The following is a 16,456-nucleotide window of genomic DNA, read 5'->3' as shown; positions in this document are numbered from 1 at the left end:
TGAGGTTTTGAGATTAGTCTTTGTGTTGATGTGTGGAATTTTTTTTTTTCTTCGAGGAAGATTAGCCCAGAGCTAACTGCTGCCAATCTTCCTCTTTTTGCTGAGGAAGATTGACCCTGGGCTAACATCCGTGCCCATCTTCCTCTGCTTTCTATGTGGGACGCCTCCCACAGCATGGCGTGCTAAGTGGTGCTGTGTCCACACCTGGGATCTGAACCGGTGAACCCTGGGCCGCCGAAGTGGAATGTGCGCACTTAACTGCTGCACCACCGGGCCAGCCCCGATGATGTGTGGAATTTAATGTTGATGTTCCAAGAATTTAAAAACAAGAAATATGCTACTGTGAATATTTGAAGCATGTTATTATATCAAGTTTATTCTTTGGTTATTTGCCTAACCCAAGTGAACTAGAAAGTGATTTCTTTGCTAGTGCTGCTGTACAGTAACTTGAGAGGTTTGTCGCGGGTTGTGGATGCCACAGGTTAACTATTCAAAACCAGGCAGTATGCTGGAGAATTCAGTTTAAAAGTACCAATTTGTGGGGGTCAGCCTGGTGGCATAGTGGTTAAGTTCACACATTCTGCTTTGGCAGCCCAGAGTTCATGGGTTCAGATCCCGGGCACAGACCTACACACCACTCGTCAAGCCCTGCTGTGGCGGTACCCCATGTGCAAAATAGAGGAAGCCTGGCACAGATGTTAGCTCAGGGCCAATCCTCCTCACCAGAAGGAAAAAGTACCAATTTGAGTGGTTTTAGTTAGCTTCACATTCAGACTTAAATTAAGCAATATGTCAGTTTATCATCAGGGCTTGGTGCCCACATCTCAGTCTAACAGTGGGAAATGGTATGACGACAGAGATTCTTCTGACAGACACAAGCACGGTTCCCTTCCTCTGAGACTCTTTCAGTGGCAACGTTAGCATAACACAGTGCACGAGATGCAATGACACTTTTATAAACCCAACCTATGACTTCTGGTCCTTGTGAAATTCAGTTGGTCTTCTCTCAGTTAACTTACAGAGACTGGTTACAGCTGGAACTGGAAATTCAACCTGAAGTTGATTCTCTTTCAGATACAGAAAGGTGAGTATTGGGGCTGGCCCGGTGGCATAGTGGTTAAGTTCACGTGTTCTGCATCAGCAGCACGGGGTTCGAAGGCTCGGATCTCAGGCGTGGACCTAGGACTGCTTATCACGCCATGCTGTGGTGGCATCCCACATACAAAATAGAGGAAGATTGGCATAGATGTTAGCTCAGGGACAATCTTCCTCACCAAAAAAAAAAAAGAGAAAAAAGGAAAGGTAAGTATTTAAATGGATCTGCCCTTTAAAATGTTATGGTTTTCTACATTGTCTTAAAGTCAAAGTTTTGTCATTATATCCTCAATTTAATATTCAGTTTAACGTATAACCTGTGAGGACAATTTCATTCATTCATTCCTGTCTTCAACAAACTGAGTTCCTACTGTTTACCAGACATTTCTAGAATGTTGTAGAAGCTGAGGATGCAGACTGAATGAGACCAGCCTGCCCATATGGCACCTCTGTGCATATATAGGGTGCCGATGCCCACAGGCTCCCCACTTGCACTTCCACTCCTGACACCCTGACTGGGCCTTCTTGCCAAGAAATTGTACAGAACTGTACACCTGTACAGATAGAATGGATTAGAGGAAGGGACAAGCACCCTGAAGACACCAGACTGGGCTGTGAGAGGGGGTTCCTGGAGAGGGGTGGGGAAGCAGCCAACGCACGTACCCAAGGTGGGAGAGAAGCAGAGAAAGCTGCATGTAATGAGGGGCTGTGGTGGGATCCTGAGTCCTGCCAGGGAGCCTGAGAGTTCTCAGCTGATGTCGGCCAGCCCGCTGCTGTCTCCCACACTTGGCCAGCTGGGGAGCCAGAGGACAGGACCAATGCCTCATGGAGCGCTGGCTTTGAAGTGGTGGCCCCGGGAGCGGGTGAAGCAAGGTCTGAGCCCATGTGGGTCCCAGGGCCCATTATGAGACCGTTGGGAGGTCAGACGTGCTGTTCTGGGCATGCGAGCAGGGTGCTGGCAGGGCTGTGGGTTTGAGCGGTGGAGGTCAGGGAGGGAAATGTGCTGTAGAGACCCCGGAGGGGCACAGAGACCCCAGGGGGGCAGCTGAGGGCAAGGGTCACATCAGCTGTCCTTGAGCCACTGTCCTTCATGTGTTCAGAGACCCTTCCCACACACGTGGAGTGCTGTGTCTCCCCGCGCTTGTATCATAGTGTCAGATTCTGGATGGAACAAATAGAAAAGTTGCTGTGATGAAAAGAACAATAAACTGCTTTTTCCAACAAAATAACTGTTTACTGTTCAGGTTTGCACCAAGCGGGCTTTGTGAGTGCTTCCTTCAAAGGGTCACCTGTCCTTGGGTCTCATTCCTCTTTCCCTTCCCCTCCTCTTTCCAGTAGGAAAAGAAGAAATTTCTGCTGTGACCATTTCTTAACTTGCTCTCAGGTCACCATGTGTTCTGAGATTTCCTTTCTTTCCTTTTTTAATTGCACAAGGGACACTCAGGTGTGTTCTGTGCAAGTGCCCCATGGCATGGAGGAAGCACCTGCCCTCTGTCCCCTCCGTCCCTCGCCCCCTTGTGGTGGTATGGGGACGTCTTAGTTGGGTTTGGCTCTTTCTACGTAAAGAGACTGCAGTGTTGGTGGCTCTCTGTGCTGCAGTTCTCAATTACTATGTCCTTCAGACCTCCCATGGGCATCTGGGCCTAGTCCACATCTGGACACCTTTGCTAGTGGACCTAGGGGCAGTTCGCAGGCATCCTGGGATGATGACTCAGCCTGGACAGGGTGCAGGTGCCCACTCCATTCCCCAGCTCAGGAGCCATGTGTCAGCAGTCACCCAGCGGGATGGCCCAAGTGGGCCTTGATTAGTGGTAGAAGGCCTTCCCACAGTCCCCGGCCCCTGATGCCACCCCTGCTGGTGCTGTGCCCCTTGCTGTGGGCTCACTTCCCAGGCACAGGAGCCCCTGCTTACAGCTTTCTTAGCACAGACCTGGGTGTTTGCTGTTGCAGGCGGGACTTTCACCAGTGGGCGATCCACGAGCATTTCCTGTCCCAGCCGGCTGCTGCAGGGGGCTGCGATGGAGACCTGGAGACAGCGTGCACAGTTCTTGTCGATGTGCTGCTGGACTTCTGCCAAAGGTTAGCAATGCTAATGCCAAAAAGGGTCTGACTTTTGATTTTGGTCCTTCTGAGCTTGTGTTCTTGTTTCTCTCAGTCCAGTTTGTATTGTACGAGGCAGAACTGAACATGTCCTGATGGTAAGCCTGAGTCCAGAAGAAATAAAGACCAGTTTCCTGGGTCAGTTCAGTCTGAGTCCAGGAGAAATAAAGACCAGCTTCCTGGGTTAGTTCAGTCTGAGTCCAGGAGAAATAAAGGTCAGCTTCCTGGATCACTTTTCTTCATGTGTATCTATTTGCCAGTGGCAACAGCTTTATCTTTCTCCTATGTCACCTGGTATTCAGGATCAGCAAAGGTGAAAAGTGGGACGAAAGGTCTGGCAAGTGGTGAGCACTGCCCAGTGTTACCATCCCAGGTGCGTGCAGACTGCCATGGACTGACTGCCACAACAGGCCGGGAGGCCGTAGCGTCTAGGCTGTGTTGGGTGTGTTTCTGCTGAAGTATCTGTTTTCTCTCTTCATCCTCATGATTGCCGTGTCATGGTGGTGAGGTCATGAGAAATTCCATTTTCTACGTTTCAGGTGATACATTATTTTACTTCAATCATAGAAAATGAATCCTGTCATTACACTCTTAAGAAACGATGTCCAGGCAAATGGTTACTGAAGACACAACACAAGACAGACACCTTTGCTTCTCCCAGTGCCCTTCTGTTCTCCACAAGGATCAGTAAACGTGTAGTCCACTCGGCACAACTCTTACAAACTCATGTTACATTTCAGTAGCACCAAGCACTGGAGTTCCTCCTGCCACACTTAGTGGCCAGGAACAACACATGCCAGGCAAACTGAAGTTCGGGCCACTCCTCTTGTCCTTTGGTTTTCCCTAGGGCTCTTGAGAGCAGCTCAAGAGGGACAGACAAGTATGTGTGCCCAGGGCGAAATCAATGAATGTCTGTGCATGCCCTCCAGCCCCTGGCAACCATGAATTTACTGTCTACAGATTTGTCAATTCTGGACATTTTGTATAAATGGAAGCATACAATATGTGGTTCTTTGTGTCAGGCTTACTCAGAATAATGTTTTCAGAGTTCATCCTTGTTGTAGCATGTATTGAACTTCATTCCTTTTTATGGCTGAATAATATTCCATGGAAGATATACCACATTTTGTTTATCCATTCATCAGTTGATGGACATTTGGGTTGTTTTCACTTTTTGGCTATGAATAATTCTGCAGTGAACATTTGTCTGCAGGTTTTTGTGTGGTCCTGTGTTTTCATTTTTCTTGGGCCTATGCCTAGGAATGGAATTGCTGGGTCTTACCCTACATTTGGCTTTTTGAGGAATGACCAGACTGTTTTCTAAAACTGCACCGTTTTACATTCTCCCCAGCAGTATAGGAGGGTCCCAATTTCTCCACATTATCACCAGCAATGTTATTGTTATCTGGTTTTTTGATAATGTCCATCCTAGTGATGTGCAATGTTATATTTCTTTATGGTTTTATTTGCTTTTTCCTGATGGCTAATGACATTGAGCATCTTTTCATTTGCTTGACTTTTGTGTATCTTCTTTGGAGAAGTGTCTATTCAGTTCCTTTTCCCATTTTAAAATTAGGTTATTTGTCTTAGTAAGTTCTGAGTTCTTTATATAGTCTAGATACCAGCTCCCTATCAGATGTATAAGTTGTAAATGTTTTTGTCTCATTCTATGAGTCATCTTTTCACTCCCTCACTGGAGTATGCTGAAATTTACTTATTGTGCTCATATTTTCCTTTATGTACTTCAGCATAGTTAGTACTTTGATGCATAAAAGTTTTAAATTTTGATTGTCTAATTCATCTGTTTTGGTTTTAGTTCTTATATTTAGGCTTTTGATGCATTTTGAGTTAATTTTTGTACATAGTGTAAGTTAGGGATCTAACTTCATAATTTTGCCTGTGGAGATCCAGTTGTCCCAGCACCTTTTGTTGAAGAGATAGTCCTTTCTCTGTTGAATGGTCTTGGTACCCCTGTCAAAAATCGATTAACCATACGTGTGAGGGTTTTTTCTGATTGTTTCAAGATTGGTTATTCTGTGTCCTTTGCGATTCCATATGAATTTTAGGATCAGCTTGTCACTTTCTACAAAACCAGCTGGGATTCCGATAGGAATTGCATTGTACCTGTAGATCAATTTGGGTAGGATTGCCATCTTAAACAGTACTGAATCTTCCTATCCATAAACATGGGATGTCTTTTCATTTATTTTTACTTAATTTTTTTTCAGTAATGTTTTTTAGTTTTTAGCATACAAATCATGTACTTCTGTGTTAAATTTTTAATGTATTTTTGTTCTTTTTAACATCATTCTAAATGGAATTATTGTCTTAATTTCATTTTTGGATTATTCCTTGCTAGTGTATAGAAATAAAACTGATTTCTGTATATTGATTTCATATCCTACAATTTTGCTGAACTCGCTTATTTGCTCTAATAGTTTTTTATTGTGGATTCTTTAGGATTTTCTATATATAAGATTGTGGCATCTGTGAATAGAAATGGTTTAATTTTTTTCTTTCCAATCTGGATACCCTTTATTTCTTTTTCTGACTGAATTTTCCTGGTTAGAATTTCCAGTGTGGTATTGAATGGAAGTGGTAAGATAGGACATCTTTGTCTTGTTCATGATCTTAGGAGGAAGGTTTTCAGTCTTTGATCACTAAGTATGATGTTAGCTGCGGTTTTTTCATAGTTGCCCTTTATCAGGTTAAGGAAGTTCCCTTCTACTACTTTGTTGAGGGTTTTTATCATGAAAGTGTTGAATTTTGTCTCATGTTTTATCTGCATCTATTGTGATGATCACATATAGGGTTTTTAATTTTAATTTTTATTTTTGTGGGGAAGATTTGCCCTGAGCTAACATCTGTGCCAGTCTTCCTCTGTTTTGTATGTGGGATGCCACCCCAGCATGGCTGATGAGTGAAGTAGGTCTGCACCCAGGACCCAAACCTGTGAACCTGGACCACCAAAGCAGAGCACATGGAATTTTAACCACTCAGCCTCAGGGCCAGCCCTGATCATGTGGTTTTTTTATTCTATTGTACATGTATTACAAATAATTGATTTTTGGATGTTGAACCAACCTTGCATTCTTGGGATAAATCCTACTTCGTCCTGATACATAATTGTTTTTATATGTTGCTGGATTTGGGTTGCTAGTATTTTGTTGTAGAAGGTTCTGTAGTTTGTTGTTGATTACTGTGAGTGTCACGAAGTCTCCAGGGACCTCTGGCTCTGGGACCAACACCATTGGAGGCAGGAGGAGAAGCGGAAACTCCAGGACAGATGGGAGGTACTTATGAGGCTTTTATTGTATTTTCATTTCAGTTCAAGGAGTCACAACCACTCAGAGAATTCTGATTTGGTTCTTGGTGGCTGCACAGGAAATCGAGATATTTTTTCCAGATTGCAGGTGAGTTAGAAGATGCAAAATTCAGTGTGTTCACTGCATATAAGCTATCTGCTATTAAGATATTTATTATGAATATCCTTAATGGGTCCTAAGGCAACCAAGCAGAATGAAAACACATCATGCACACAATGGCCCAGACCCAGAGTGACTGTGCTCTGTGAACTCACTTCACCAGAGAACATCACAGAGATACAGAAACAAAAGCTGTGCTGTTGAGACCATCTTTAGGCTTTGGGACATTTAAAATTTGAAAATAGAGGAAATTAAGAAAATACTAACTTTGATAGTAAAATGGTTGCAACTCCGCTATTTTCTGCTTTCTAACTCTTGGCTGCTCAATTTGGATGTCAGGCTCTGAGAAATGACATAAATAACCCTCCACTTGGCAGAGTCCGGAGGCCAGGAGACCCCTGTTCCATGGGCCATCCGGCACCTCCACAGGCCATCCCGTGCTTTTCACCGAGGCACGAGCGCTTCCGAGAGTGCGGAAGTGGTGCTCTCATTTGAAATTCCGCATTCTGCAGTTGACATGCCTGTTCTCCTCTGATCTTTTGAGGGTGATAAACGTCAGACCCTAAGGGTAAGCTCTGGGGTCCAAGTGCAGACAAGGCCCCTCTGCTTTCACATCCACTGTGTACACTGGGAACCTGGACCTTTGGAAATGTACGTGCGGTTCTGTTTTATAAGAGTCTCTGTGTGGATTTCATGCTTCTTGATGGTGTCTTGGCTGCCACCTTAAGGTGCCTGAATTTGGAAAATGTGGGAATGAAAGAGAAACCATGGAGGGTGTGGTCTGGAGCACTGGGAAAATTTACTAACAAATGAGTGAAACATCCCACAAAAAAGAGACCTGAATCCCCTGATCCCTCATCTTGACTCTTGTCCTCCATGTCTATCATAACTGGCTGTGGAAGGAAGAGTGAGCAGGGAGGGCAGACACAGCGCGAGTCGTGGGGTTTGGGGTCACATGTGATAAGAGGTGGGTGCTTGGCTTGTTCTAGCTCTGCGTCTGTCTGCAGGTGGGTAGTGTGCACATGCGTGTGTGTGCTTTCAGTCCACAGGCATTGATCAGGTGCCTGCTGTGTGTGCCCTGTGAATGTGATTTACCCCCAAATTGTGCACACACCTGTGCGTACAGGGAAAGAGCAAACGATACACATGGTGAGATGTTAGCCATAAGTGAATCGGGGTAAAGGTGTCCTTTGTACTGTTCTTATTTTATTTTGGCAAATTTGTGCAGTTTTTCAGTGATTTCCAGGTAAAAAGGCTTGTCCCACTCACTCCTCCTAGCCCCTGTGGAGACCTCTCCCCCAAACCCACCCAAGCCTGTTTCAGGGTCTCAGCTGGGGCTGAGCCCCAAGGACTTTCTGCCTTCACATTTGGGACCAGAGAACCACCTGGAAGCAGAGAGAAATGTATGTGAACATCTTGGCCTTCCTTTTTTCCAGGAGATGGCTGCTGACCTGGAGCAGGGCCCCGCGGCACCCTACAGCCACTCTTCCTCTCGGGGGCACTTCCTTTTCAGGGTTTTCCGCAGACGGCTCCAGGCTCTGGCAAGTGGGTGGGACGTGGCCGCCCGCCTTCGGAAACAGCAGGAGCTGCTCATGTACAAACGGTAACCTAGCACCACATCTCAGAGTCTGTCTCTACACTGAGTTTTCTCTCCATTGGTCATTCGTTTCTGTCCCCCGCCCCCTACCCTGTGCTGGCGGCATCTTCTTGGGGTTCCACAGAGAACAGGGTCTGGAGGTGTAAAAAGCATTTTGGATTAATACCTTCCTGCTCAGACTCGGGAATCCCTTTGTTGAAAGATGCAGCCTTAAAGAACACATGTTAAAATAAGGAAACTGTGAATGCTCAGAGATAGTCACTGCAGCCATATTTATAATGAATGAAGAGTGTGAAATGATGGAATTTCCAGTTATTTGGAACCGCTTCAGTAGACCATGGTGCACCCTTTACTTGCTCATTATGCAGCTGAAAAATTGGTTTTTGATGGGGCCAGCCTTTTGGCATGGCAGTTAAGTTTGCATGCTCAGCTTCAGCGGCCCGGGGTTTGCTGGTTCACATAGCGGGTGCAGACCTACGCACTGCTCATCAAGCCATGCTGAGGTAGGCCTCCCACATATAACGTAGAGGAAGATGGGCACGGATGTTAGTTCATCATTGAGGAAGGGCTAACCTTCCTCAAAAAAGAAATTGGTTTTGGTAACACATTTTGAGTGTCTGCAGTGGGCCTAGCAGGGCCAGGCAGGGACAGTGGGGCTGCAGACCAGAGACTCTAGTTCCAAGAATGAGCAGAGAGGATCGTTGCAGCTCGCAGAGTCTGTGAGCTCTTGAGAAGGAGTGAAGCTAGGCCATGCCTTCACCACTGACATACCCCCTTCTTTCCAAGGGTCCTCCTCAGCCTGCCTCCGTTGGTGCTTGTCGGCAGCCCCCAGGTGGAACAGCCAGCCGCCCCTGACTGTGACGAGTTCTTCCACTTGGTCAACTCTGAGCTGGTAGGTGTGGTGCAAGTGACCACAGGACGCAGGGATGAGGGGGTGATCTGGTCACTGAGGGCTGGCTCTTGGAAGTTCAAGAGTGCGTCTTTGGTCCCTTGGAGCGAATTGCCTCAGTGCGTGTCCTGACCCATGGGTTTCCTGAGGAAAAGGAGGGGAAGTCCCGCTCAGGGAGACATGCACGAGCAGGAGCGGCTGGCTGTGAGTGCAGCCCTTCACCACAGCCAGACACAGGCTGGCGTGACGCGGAGACCTGCCTCCGGAGCTGAAGTTCCTTCACAGAACTTTCCTCAAGCGGTAACATTTGGACCCATGGAATGCTGCAGATACTTCTGCTTGCCACACACTTGCGTTCATTTCTTTCTGATTCTGACACTTGTTGGGTGTACAGAAGCTGGGTGGTGTGTGACAACTGCCGTCAGCAGCAGGCGGCCCCGTTCACTTTACATGTCACTCAGTGTCAGTCTTGCCAAGAAAGATGGGAGATGGTGTCCCTGGACCTGTGCCCAGTCAGGGTAGGTTGATGAGGTGACCACGAATAAGCGTGCTCCCTGCACACTTCAGGAGAGTAGCTTCTACTCCTAAAAGTGTTTTTCTAGTTTTCAAAAATGCACAAATACGACTGGAGATTGAACTAAGGTCCCATTCAGTCATGTAGAGCTTTAAAAGGTGACTCTGAATGCAGAGGAAGATTAGATTTTCTTTAGGTTCTCACAGAGGCTGTTTTCCTTAAAGCTCTCCAAATGGCCTGTGAGATACGCAGGCCAGCGCCTCGTCAGCAAAGGGCAAAGAAAGCAGAGAGGAGGTAGGAAAGAGTGAGGCCGTGCCCGCAGCAAGGCCAGCAGGGAGCGCTCTCCCGCCTCCCCTGGGCGCCCAGCCTGCCTGGAACCGCCTGTGTTTGGGCCAAGGCTGGCAGCCTGGGGGATCTGGAGGCACAGAGGAGCCGTGTGGAGAGGCAGTGAGCTGGAAGGTTCCAGAACAGCATGTGGGTGGACATGAAGCCATTTAACCAAGGCCAGCCTCCATGGTCAGTAGTAGTGCTGTGATCGGGGCTCCTGTCTTCACAGTGTGTTTTCTTCCACAGCTAAACCTCAGCAGATGCCGTCCCTGTCCCTCCTCCCCGCTGGTTCCTTTCTCACTGGCCTGTACTGTTTTGCAGAGAAACTTCTGCTCCCAGGGAGGTGCCCTGAGCCACGACATCACCGTCCACTTCTTCAGGGTAATCCCCTTTCTCTCTGTGCCTGCTTGGGCTGTATCCTTGTGTCTGGTGGTGCTCTGAAGCCAGGGTGTCTTTCAGGGCCTGGGCTCAAGTGCAAACTGCTGAGCTTCTGGCATGTTCTCTTCTGTAGGGGCTTCTCAACGCCTGTTCACAAAGTAGAGACCCCTCCCTGACAGCTAACCTGACCCTGACCGCGTGCCAGACCAAGTGCCCCATAGTTCTGACCTCTGCTCTGGTAGGCCCAGCCGACTTTCGGGGGGTGTTCTGGATCTGGGGCTCAGTGCAGCTGAGCTCGTCCGTCAGCTGCCTGTGGCTTCTCGGCAGTGTGTTCTCCATTTCTGACCCCAACCTCACCCTAGTTATTATAATTTAAGACAAGATGCATTAGGAGAGATGGGGAATAAACAGAACATGTCAGAACATGGGTTCCCCTGCCTGCACTCTCCCTGCACCTGTCTCAGGTGGCAAAGAAACTTCTAAGAGCTGGGAAGGAACAGGCTCTTCCTGTCCACACGTCTGGGTGTCCCTTCACTCACTCACTTGTTCTCTGTTGGCTGAAGTTGAACAGTAACTGCCACGCTCTCCCATGGGTATAATCTCGTGTTCGTTCCATCTGTTGTCTTGGCTGCTGTCTCAGACCAACCTGGCTTTTGTGTGACCTGACCTTTAGGATCGAGGATGTGGGGTTCCTTTCCATGCTTCTGCAGGCTTTCTTAGAGTCCTGACACCACACAGCTTTCTTGCTCCTGCCTCAGTTTTGCTAGGTGGCATCATGACCCTCAGTGCCCTGGGACTGGAGCTCATTTCCCTCAAAGCAGCACAGTGCCTGCTGAGCTCGCTGAGCTGTTTTGGCATTTCACTAGTTAGCTCAGTGGGATGGAATTCACTGCCAGTGAGCTATTCTGTGTTTAAAGCACGAGCTCTCAGCAGGGATGTCCAAGGACTGGGCCCAGCTCTGGGACAGAGTGTGGCCAACTGCACAAACAGGGGGCCTCCTTAGGCAAGGCCCTCCCCTCTCCAAACTCCGTGTCCTCTGCAGATGAGGATGAGAATGCCTCCTGCACTTGCTTAGAGTCTTAAACAAAGTACGTGAGATACTGTGTCGAAGTTATGAAGCATTAGATGGACGTGAGCTGGGCTTAGAGGGGCGTCCGCTGGCGAGTGGCTCTCTCTCGCCTCAATCTCCAGTGGTCACTCGAGGTTTCCAGATCTTTTTGGCTGTGGGGACTGGAGACGTCTCCGAATACAGCCGCCTCCATCTGCTTACTGGTGTCTTCTCTTCTGTGAGTTGTGGTGGCCACGCCTGGAGCCTGAGCTTCACTGTCGGTGGAGAAGATGTTTCCAGGGCCCGCTGCCCCCGGAGCTGCAGAGGCTTCAAGAGGCCCAGCAGTTTGCCCAGAGGTAAGTGTTGGCAGCGAGACAAGGGGGAGAAGGCGTGGATGTGCCTTAGGATCTGCTCTGGGTAATCGCCACAGGCATCTTGCGGTGCTTGAGAGGGGCCTTATGGGCATGGAGCAAACAGAACCAAATTGACAGCTTTCTGAGTGAGGAGCTCAAGACTGTTTTAGGGAAAACTGATTTCAGAAGCTCCCTGCTTAGCTTTCCTGTCCACCTGCCTATCTCCTCTGACATCCACAGTGGGCCTGGGGAATGGCAGGGTCAACATCACAGGGAGTCCTGGGCCAGTGATCCGGGTTAATTGCCGCCTGGACTTGCCAAGCTGATGGTCGCTGGTATCCTGCTGGATTTGGGGAGTGCTGTGTTCTTAGAGGTCATCAGAAGGAACTGCTGGTCCCCATCCAGCCTCCTTACGTCTGACTCTGACAGGAGTTTTTTATCCCTGACCCATCCGTGTTCCGCTGCAGGGTCAGGAATGCTCCAAATCTCAGAAAACAAGGAAAGCAAGTCTCGCCCACCAACCCTACCTCTGCAGATAGAGCAGACTAGTCCCTTAATTTTCAGCACTTTTTAACTTGCTGGAGAACCTTTTTGAACATCATACTGCAGTCAGAGCAGGGACTAAGTAAGCGGGAGGGCCAGAGGCAGACCCGCGAGGGTCTGAGTAGCGGACTCCAGGCAACAGGCCTCAGTGTCCCATAACCTCCTTTCAAAGCTCAGAGGCCAGGACCAGGCGCACTGTCCACAGCACAGAGGTGTGCTAAGAGAACCAGAAACCGGACCCCAAACCCAGGACCAGGCCACGATACAGGCTTGGGCCTCCGCCCTCTGCTGCAGGTCACCATGCAGAGCAGGGCATTAGGGACACAGACCTCGTTTCTGCTGACTCTGAAGCTTCTCTGCTTGACCTAGAGGTGGGCAGGGCCAGTGTTGTGAAAGTTACGGGAACAAGGACCTTAGGTCCTTAGGTGACATGGTTGTGAGGTTCCTGTGTTGACACCTCTCTCTGCCTCCCAGTTTCCTCTCTCCCGACACAGCAGCCCCTGCCCCTGGCCCAGCCTGGGTCTCTGCTGCCGCGCTGCACTTCGTGATTCAACAAGCCGGGAAGGAAAGCGTTGAGAGCGCGCTGGAGAAGCTGGACTGCCAACGAGAGGAGGCAAGAAAGGAAATTCCTTCACTTATTTTTTTCTTTTCTAGTAAGCTCATTTTTAATCAGTGTTCTGATCAGCAGTATTTCTCAGGATTCACCCAATGAACTGTGCTTTTCCAAGGATGGACAGGAAGTTTGGAGTTCTTGTAGCTTTATTTGGAAGTAAAACTTACTGGGTTTATAGGTTTAGTGCTTCAGTTAAAAATCAGCTGGAACAGGACAGACAGTTGACTGAAAAAAGGCAAGCTGCAGAATAAACCTGGCCCTGCTTTCTGTACAGTCTGAATTTAATCAATGAAGGGGCAGGGGGGCCTAACACGCACAAGGCACAGTGAGGAGGCCAGCATGGCGGAGCAGAGGGTGGGGAGGGGATGCAAGTGGAGGCTGAGGTGGGGGCAGAGGTCTCAAGGCTGCTGGTAAAAAGAAAGCATTTCATTTTTGAGGTGCTTTCATTTAGCTTCCTTTTACCCTCACAACCCAGAGGAGCCATCAGCTGTCCGCTGGAACCTTCTGTGCTCCTGTTTCCATGGCCTTGCTTCCTGTGCACCCCCAGTTATAGGCACATGCCGAGGGACAGGGCAGGTGTGAGGAAAAGCAGGTGGAGAGAAGGCTGCTCTAAATTCCAGGCTGGCACCTTGAACCATCGTGGGACCAGTCTGGACCCTACTTGGTGCCTACCACACCCCCTAAGGCTTGGCAGCACAGCGCCCCTCCCCCAGAGATGAGGCATGCCCCTGCCGTGGCTGTCCTCTGTGAGGAGGGGCGCCCCCATCTTCCTGAGGAGGAGGAGAACCAGCCATGTGGCGCTCCCTCCAGTCTCTCCCCAGCTAAACCACTGGCTCTGTGAATGTTGGGGTCCACCTGTCAGCTCAGGACACACACCTGCCTGACAACTAGATCAATTGCTGAGCCAAGGTTTTTTGGTAATTATAATTTAAAGTAAAAAACCTATAAGAAGATTCTTCCAAGTTTTTTGTTTTCAGGTTGTTGTTGGAAGGGATTTTGGTGGCTCCAGAGCCACCAGGCCTGAGTGCCAAGGGCACAGAGTGCAGAGATCCCACCCAGCCTGGGTGTGCACCAGGGGTCGGGAGAGGTGGGCCCCTGCCCCGAGTCAGGATGGAGCCTATGGGTTTATCTCCAGAGACTTTACAAGCCCACGTCTAGACGGAAAGCCAGGGGGCGAGGCTGGGCTGGTGGGAGCTCACTGCAGAGGTGAGGGGCCCCTGCAGCTCACCCCCAACGAGATGCTCAGCAACAGCCTCATTTCTCACCACTGTCACCTTTCCAAGCCATGTTTAGAGGCAAGTATAAAATCACCCATTCAGTAATAATTTCTTCTCCATTAAATTTTCTTTAGAAAAGATTAGAGAGTTTTCTTTCTGAGAAGAGCCACTTAAAGGAAAGACTTACAGCCTCGATTTGTATTAAAGAGGAGCGTGCACCCTCCTCTAGAGCTCCTTTCGGGGCAGAGTCAGAGGTCACTGGATCTTGTCTCAGTGCCTGTTCTTCTTTGCAGCTGCTGGTTTGCCTGTTTTTCTTTTCCTTGATGGGCCTGCTCTCATCACACCTGACCCCGCACATACGTCAGACCTCATCAGCTAAGGTGGCGTCTCCCACCGCGGGTGGGGCAGCGAGCAGCCTGCACAGCCCCCCAGAGTGCTTTAAACTGTGGGTCCCCGGTTCCCCCCAGACCTCCTGAGTCAGGGTCTCTTGGGGGAGGGCCCTGGAACCTTCATTTCACACGGTTTCTCAGGAGAGAGTCCTTGTTCACTGAAGTGAGAACCCCTAGGCTATGGGCCTTTCTCTTGATGTCTTATTTCAGACCTTGGGCTCTGAGGGTCCCTGGCCACCACCTCCTACCTGAGCTGCCTCCATCCAGAGGCCCCAGGGTGACACCTTCTGTAGATCATGACCACTTAAAGGAAGAGGAAGGAAAGGCCCCTTCTGTGCCGAGGGCGTCCCTCTTGCCCACGTGTGCACAGCTCTAAACATCAGCTCTGCAGCTCCCTGCTGAGTCTTTCTCCCTCTTCCCTGGGTCACAGGCAGGCGACTCCCTGAAGGCTTTGCACGTTTGTGGCGAGATCCTGGGGTTTTTACAAAAAAGGAAGATATCCTGGCTGGTGCTCTTTCAATTGACAGAGACAGGTAAGAAATCCACTGAGACTTGATAACCAATGGAGGGATGGCCGTCTGCTGGGAACACAGGTGACCTGGCAGGGTCAGACTGTGATCCGACTCTGGAGTCCTCTTCAGAAGTAACTTTCAAATGGTTAAGAATGAGCCCTCCTTAGGGTTTACTTTACAAACTAAGTTTTGAAAGTTTATCTTTTTGCTAAGTATATAAACCCCATTTTAGTCAGGACAAATGTAGTATAAACTCATTTGAACAACGAAAGACTTCAGTGGAGTTCTGAGGATCCCAGGGTGTTGCTGGGCTCTTGTGGGGGATCTGCCTGTCTGGCCCCCAGGTTCTGCTCTCCAGCATGAGGACATCACCCCTCCACAGCCAGGCATAGCCCTCCCAGGGGAACCCCACATCCCCAAAGACACTGGTGCTAGCCCCAGAGCTGACTCAGCGCCCACCGTGGTGTTGCAGATGCTGGCCTGGGGCGCGTCCTCCTCCGCCTGGCCCCAGATGAGTACATCAGGCTCCTGCCGCTCGCCTTCTACAGGTAAGCACCTGCTCCTCTGGTCAGTGCCACTGCCCTTGCTCTCGGAGAAGGAGCCCACGCCCCTGGGGTCTTGTGTGGTCTGAGCAGGGGGCAGCATCCCCTGCCCCCTGCCCCATTTTCTTGGCACTACTAGGGGTCTCCCTCCACATGGGAAAGGCTGCCTGTAACTTTGTTCCTCAGCTGAGTAGCTGTTCTCTGTGCTGGCTGCTGCTGATTTCTGTAAGGTCTTGGAGTCATCTGATAGCTTATGTCTTTACCTTCAGCCTTCTCTCCTACTTTGACAAAGATGCCCTCATCAGGGAAAATGCATTCCTGCACGTCGCTGTCGACATGTACATGAAGCTGACCTGCCTCTTTGTGGCCGGGGAGACAAGTGCAGTCTCAACTCCAGCCAACAGGAGCCAGGAGCTCCAGAGCCAGGCAGGTGCAGGGGCCGGACTTGGGACCTTCTCCAGTCAGATGGCACATCCCACAAACGTGAGCAGCAAGCTCTCCAGGGCGTGAGGCTGGTGACGGCCTATCCTGGCAGAGTGAGTAGGTGTGGGCACCCTGACCCATGGCTCTGCCTGTCTTCTCTCTAGGGTGACCCTGTAGGTCTGATAAGGAAAGCTCGTCTTTTTCTGCTGCAATCAATACCTCAGTGCCCGAAAAAGAGCTTCTCAAACATGGAAGAGGTAATAATACCCAGATGTTCGCTTAAGCATTTGGTTTTAAGTCTAAATCACTATTTAAATGTGAGGAAGAAGTTCCAACAGCTTAGGTAAACTGACAACTTAGAGTGCCCGACACTTGGCATTGTGGCTGCCATGGCTACTTACCGGTCAGGCTGTGGTCACCAGCTTCCCTCTCTCTGTGCCCTTGGTGTTTGGGGTCTGTGGGGCTGCACTGGGCTGAGCATGGCTGTTTTC

General features: G+C 49.4%; 1 protein-coding gene across 18 annotated transcripts in view; it reads left to right on the top strand.

Annotated features, from left to right (window-relative positions):
- Positions 1 to 16,456, top strand: part of FANCA (FA complementation group A) — a 57,046-nt gene that overhangs the window by 40,447 nt on the left and 143 nt on the right. For 4 of the 18 annotated variants that reach the window (XM_070500352.1, XM_070500350.1, XM_070500351.1 and 1 more), the window contains 14 exons: positions 1,011 to 1,084; positions 3,046 to 3,174; positions 6,524 to 6,608; positions 8,057 to 8,223; positions 9,004 to 9,109; positions 10,269 to 10,328; positions 10,459 to 10,563; positions 11,617 to 11,729; positions 12,744 to 12,882; positions 14,393 to 14,479; positions 14,919 to 15,021; positions 15,473 to 15,548; positions 15,812 to 15,968; positions 16,130 to 16,222. In XM_070500352.1, coding sequence (XP_070356453.1) covers positions 1,011 to 1,084; positions 3,046 to 3,174; positions 6,524 to 6,608; positions 8,057 to 8,223; positions 9,004 to 9,109; positions 10,269 to 10,328; positions 10,459 to 10,563; positions 11,617 to 11,729; positions 12,744 to 12,882; positions 14,393 to 14,479; positions 14,919 to 15,021; positions 15,473 to 15,548; positions 15,812 to 15,968; positions 16,130 to 16,222 — 1,494 coding nt within the window. Of the gene's footprint in view, positions 1 to 1,010; positions 1,085 to 3,045; positions 3,175 to 6,523; positions 6,609 to 8,056; positions 8,224 to 9,003; positions 9,110 to 10,193; positions 10,329 to 10,458; positions 10,564 to 11,616; positions 11,730 to 12,743; positions 12,883 to 14,392; positions 14,480 to 14,918; positions 15,022 to 15,472; positions 15,549 to 15,811; positions 16,026 to 16,129; positions 16,223 to 16,456 lie in introns of all 18 variants that reach the window. The other 14 variants (XM_070500346.1, XM_044761077.2, XM_044761079.2 and 11 more) reach the window with 8 other exon arrangements.

The sequence above is a fragment of the Equus asinus genome, chromosome 28 (assembly GCF_041296235.1).
Source record: "Equus asinus isolate D_3611 breed Donkey chromosome 28, EquAss-T2T_v2, whole genome shotgun sequence".
NCBI lineage: Eukaryota > Metazoa > Chordata > Mammalia > Perissodactyla > Equidae > Equus > Equus asinus.
The sequence above is the reverse complement of the archived record's forward strand: the minus strand, read 5'-3'. Positions and strand labels throughout refer to the sequence as shown.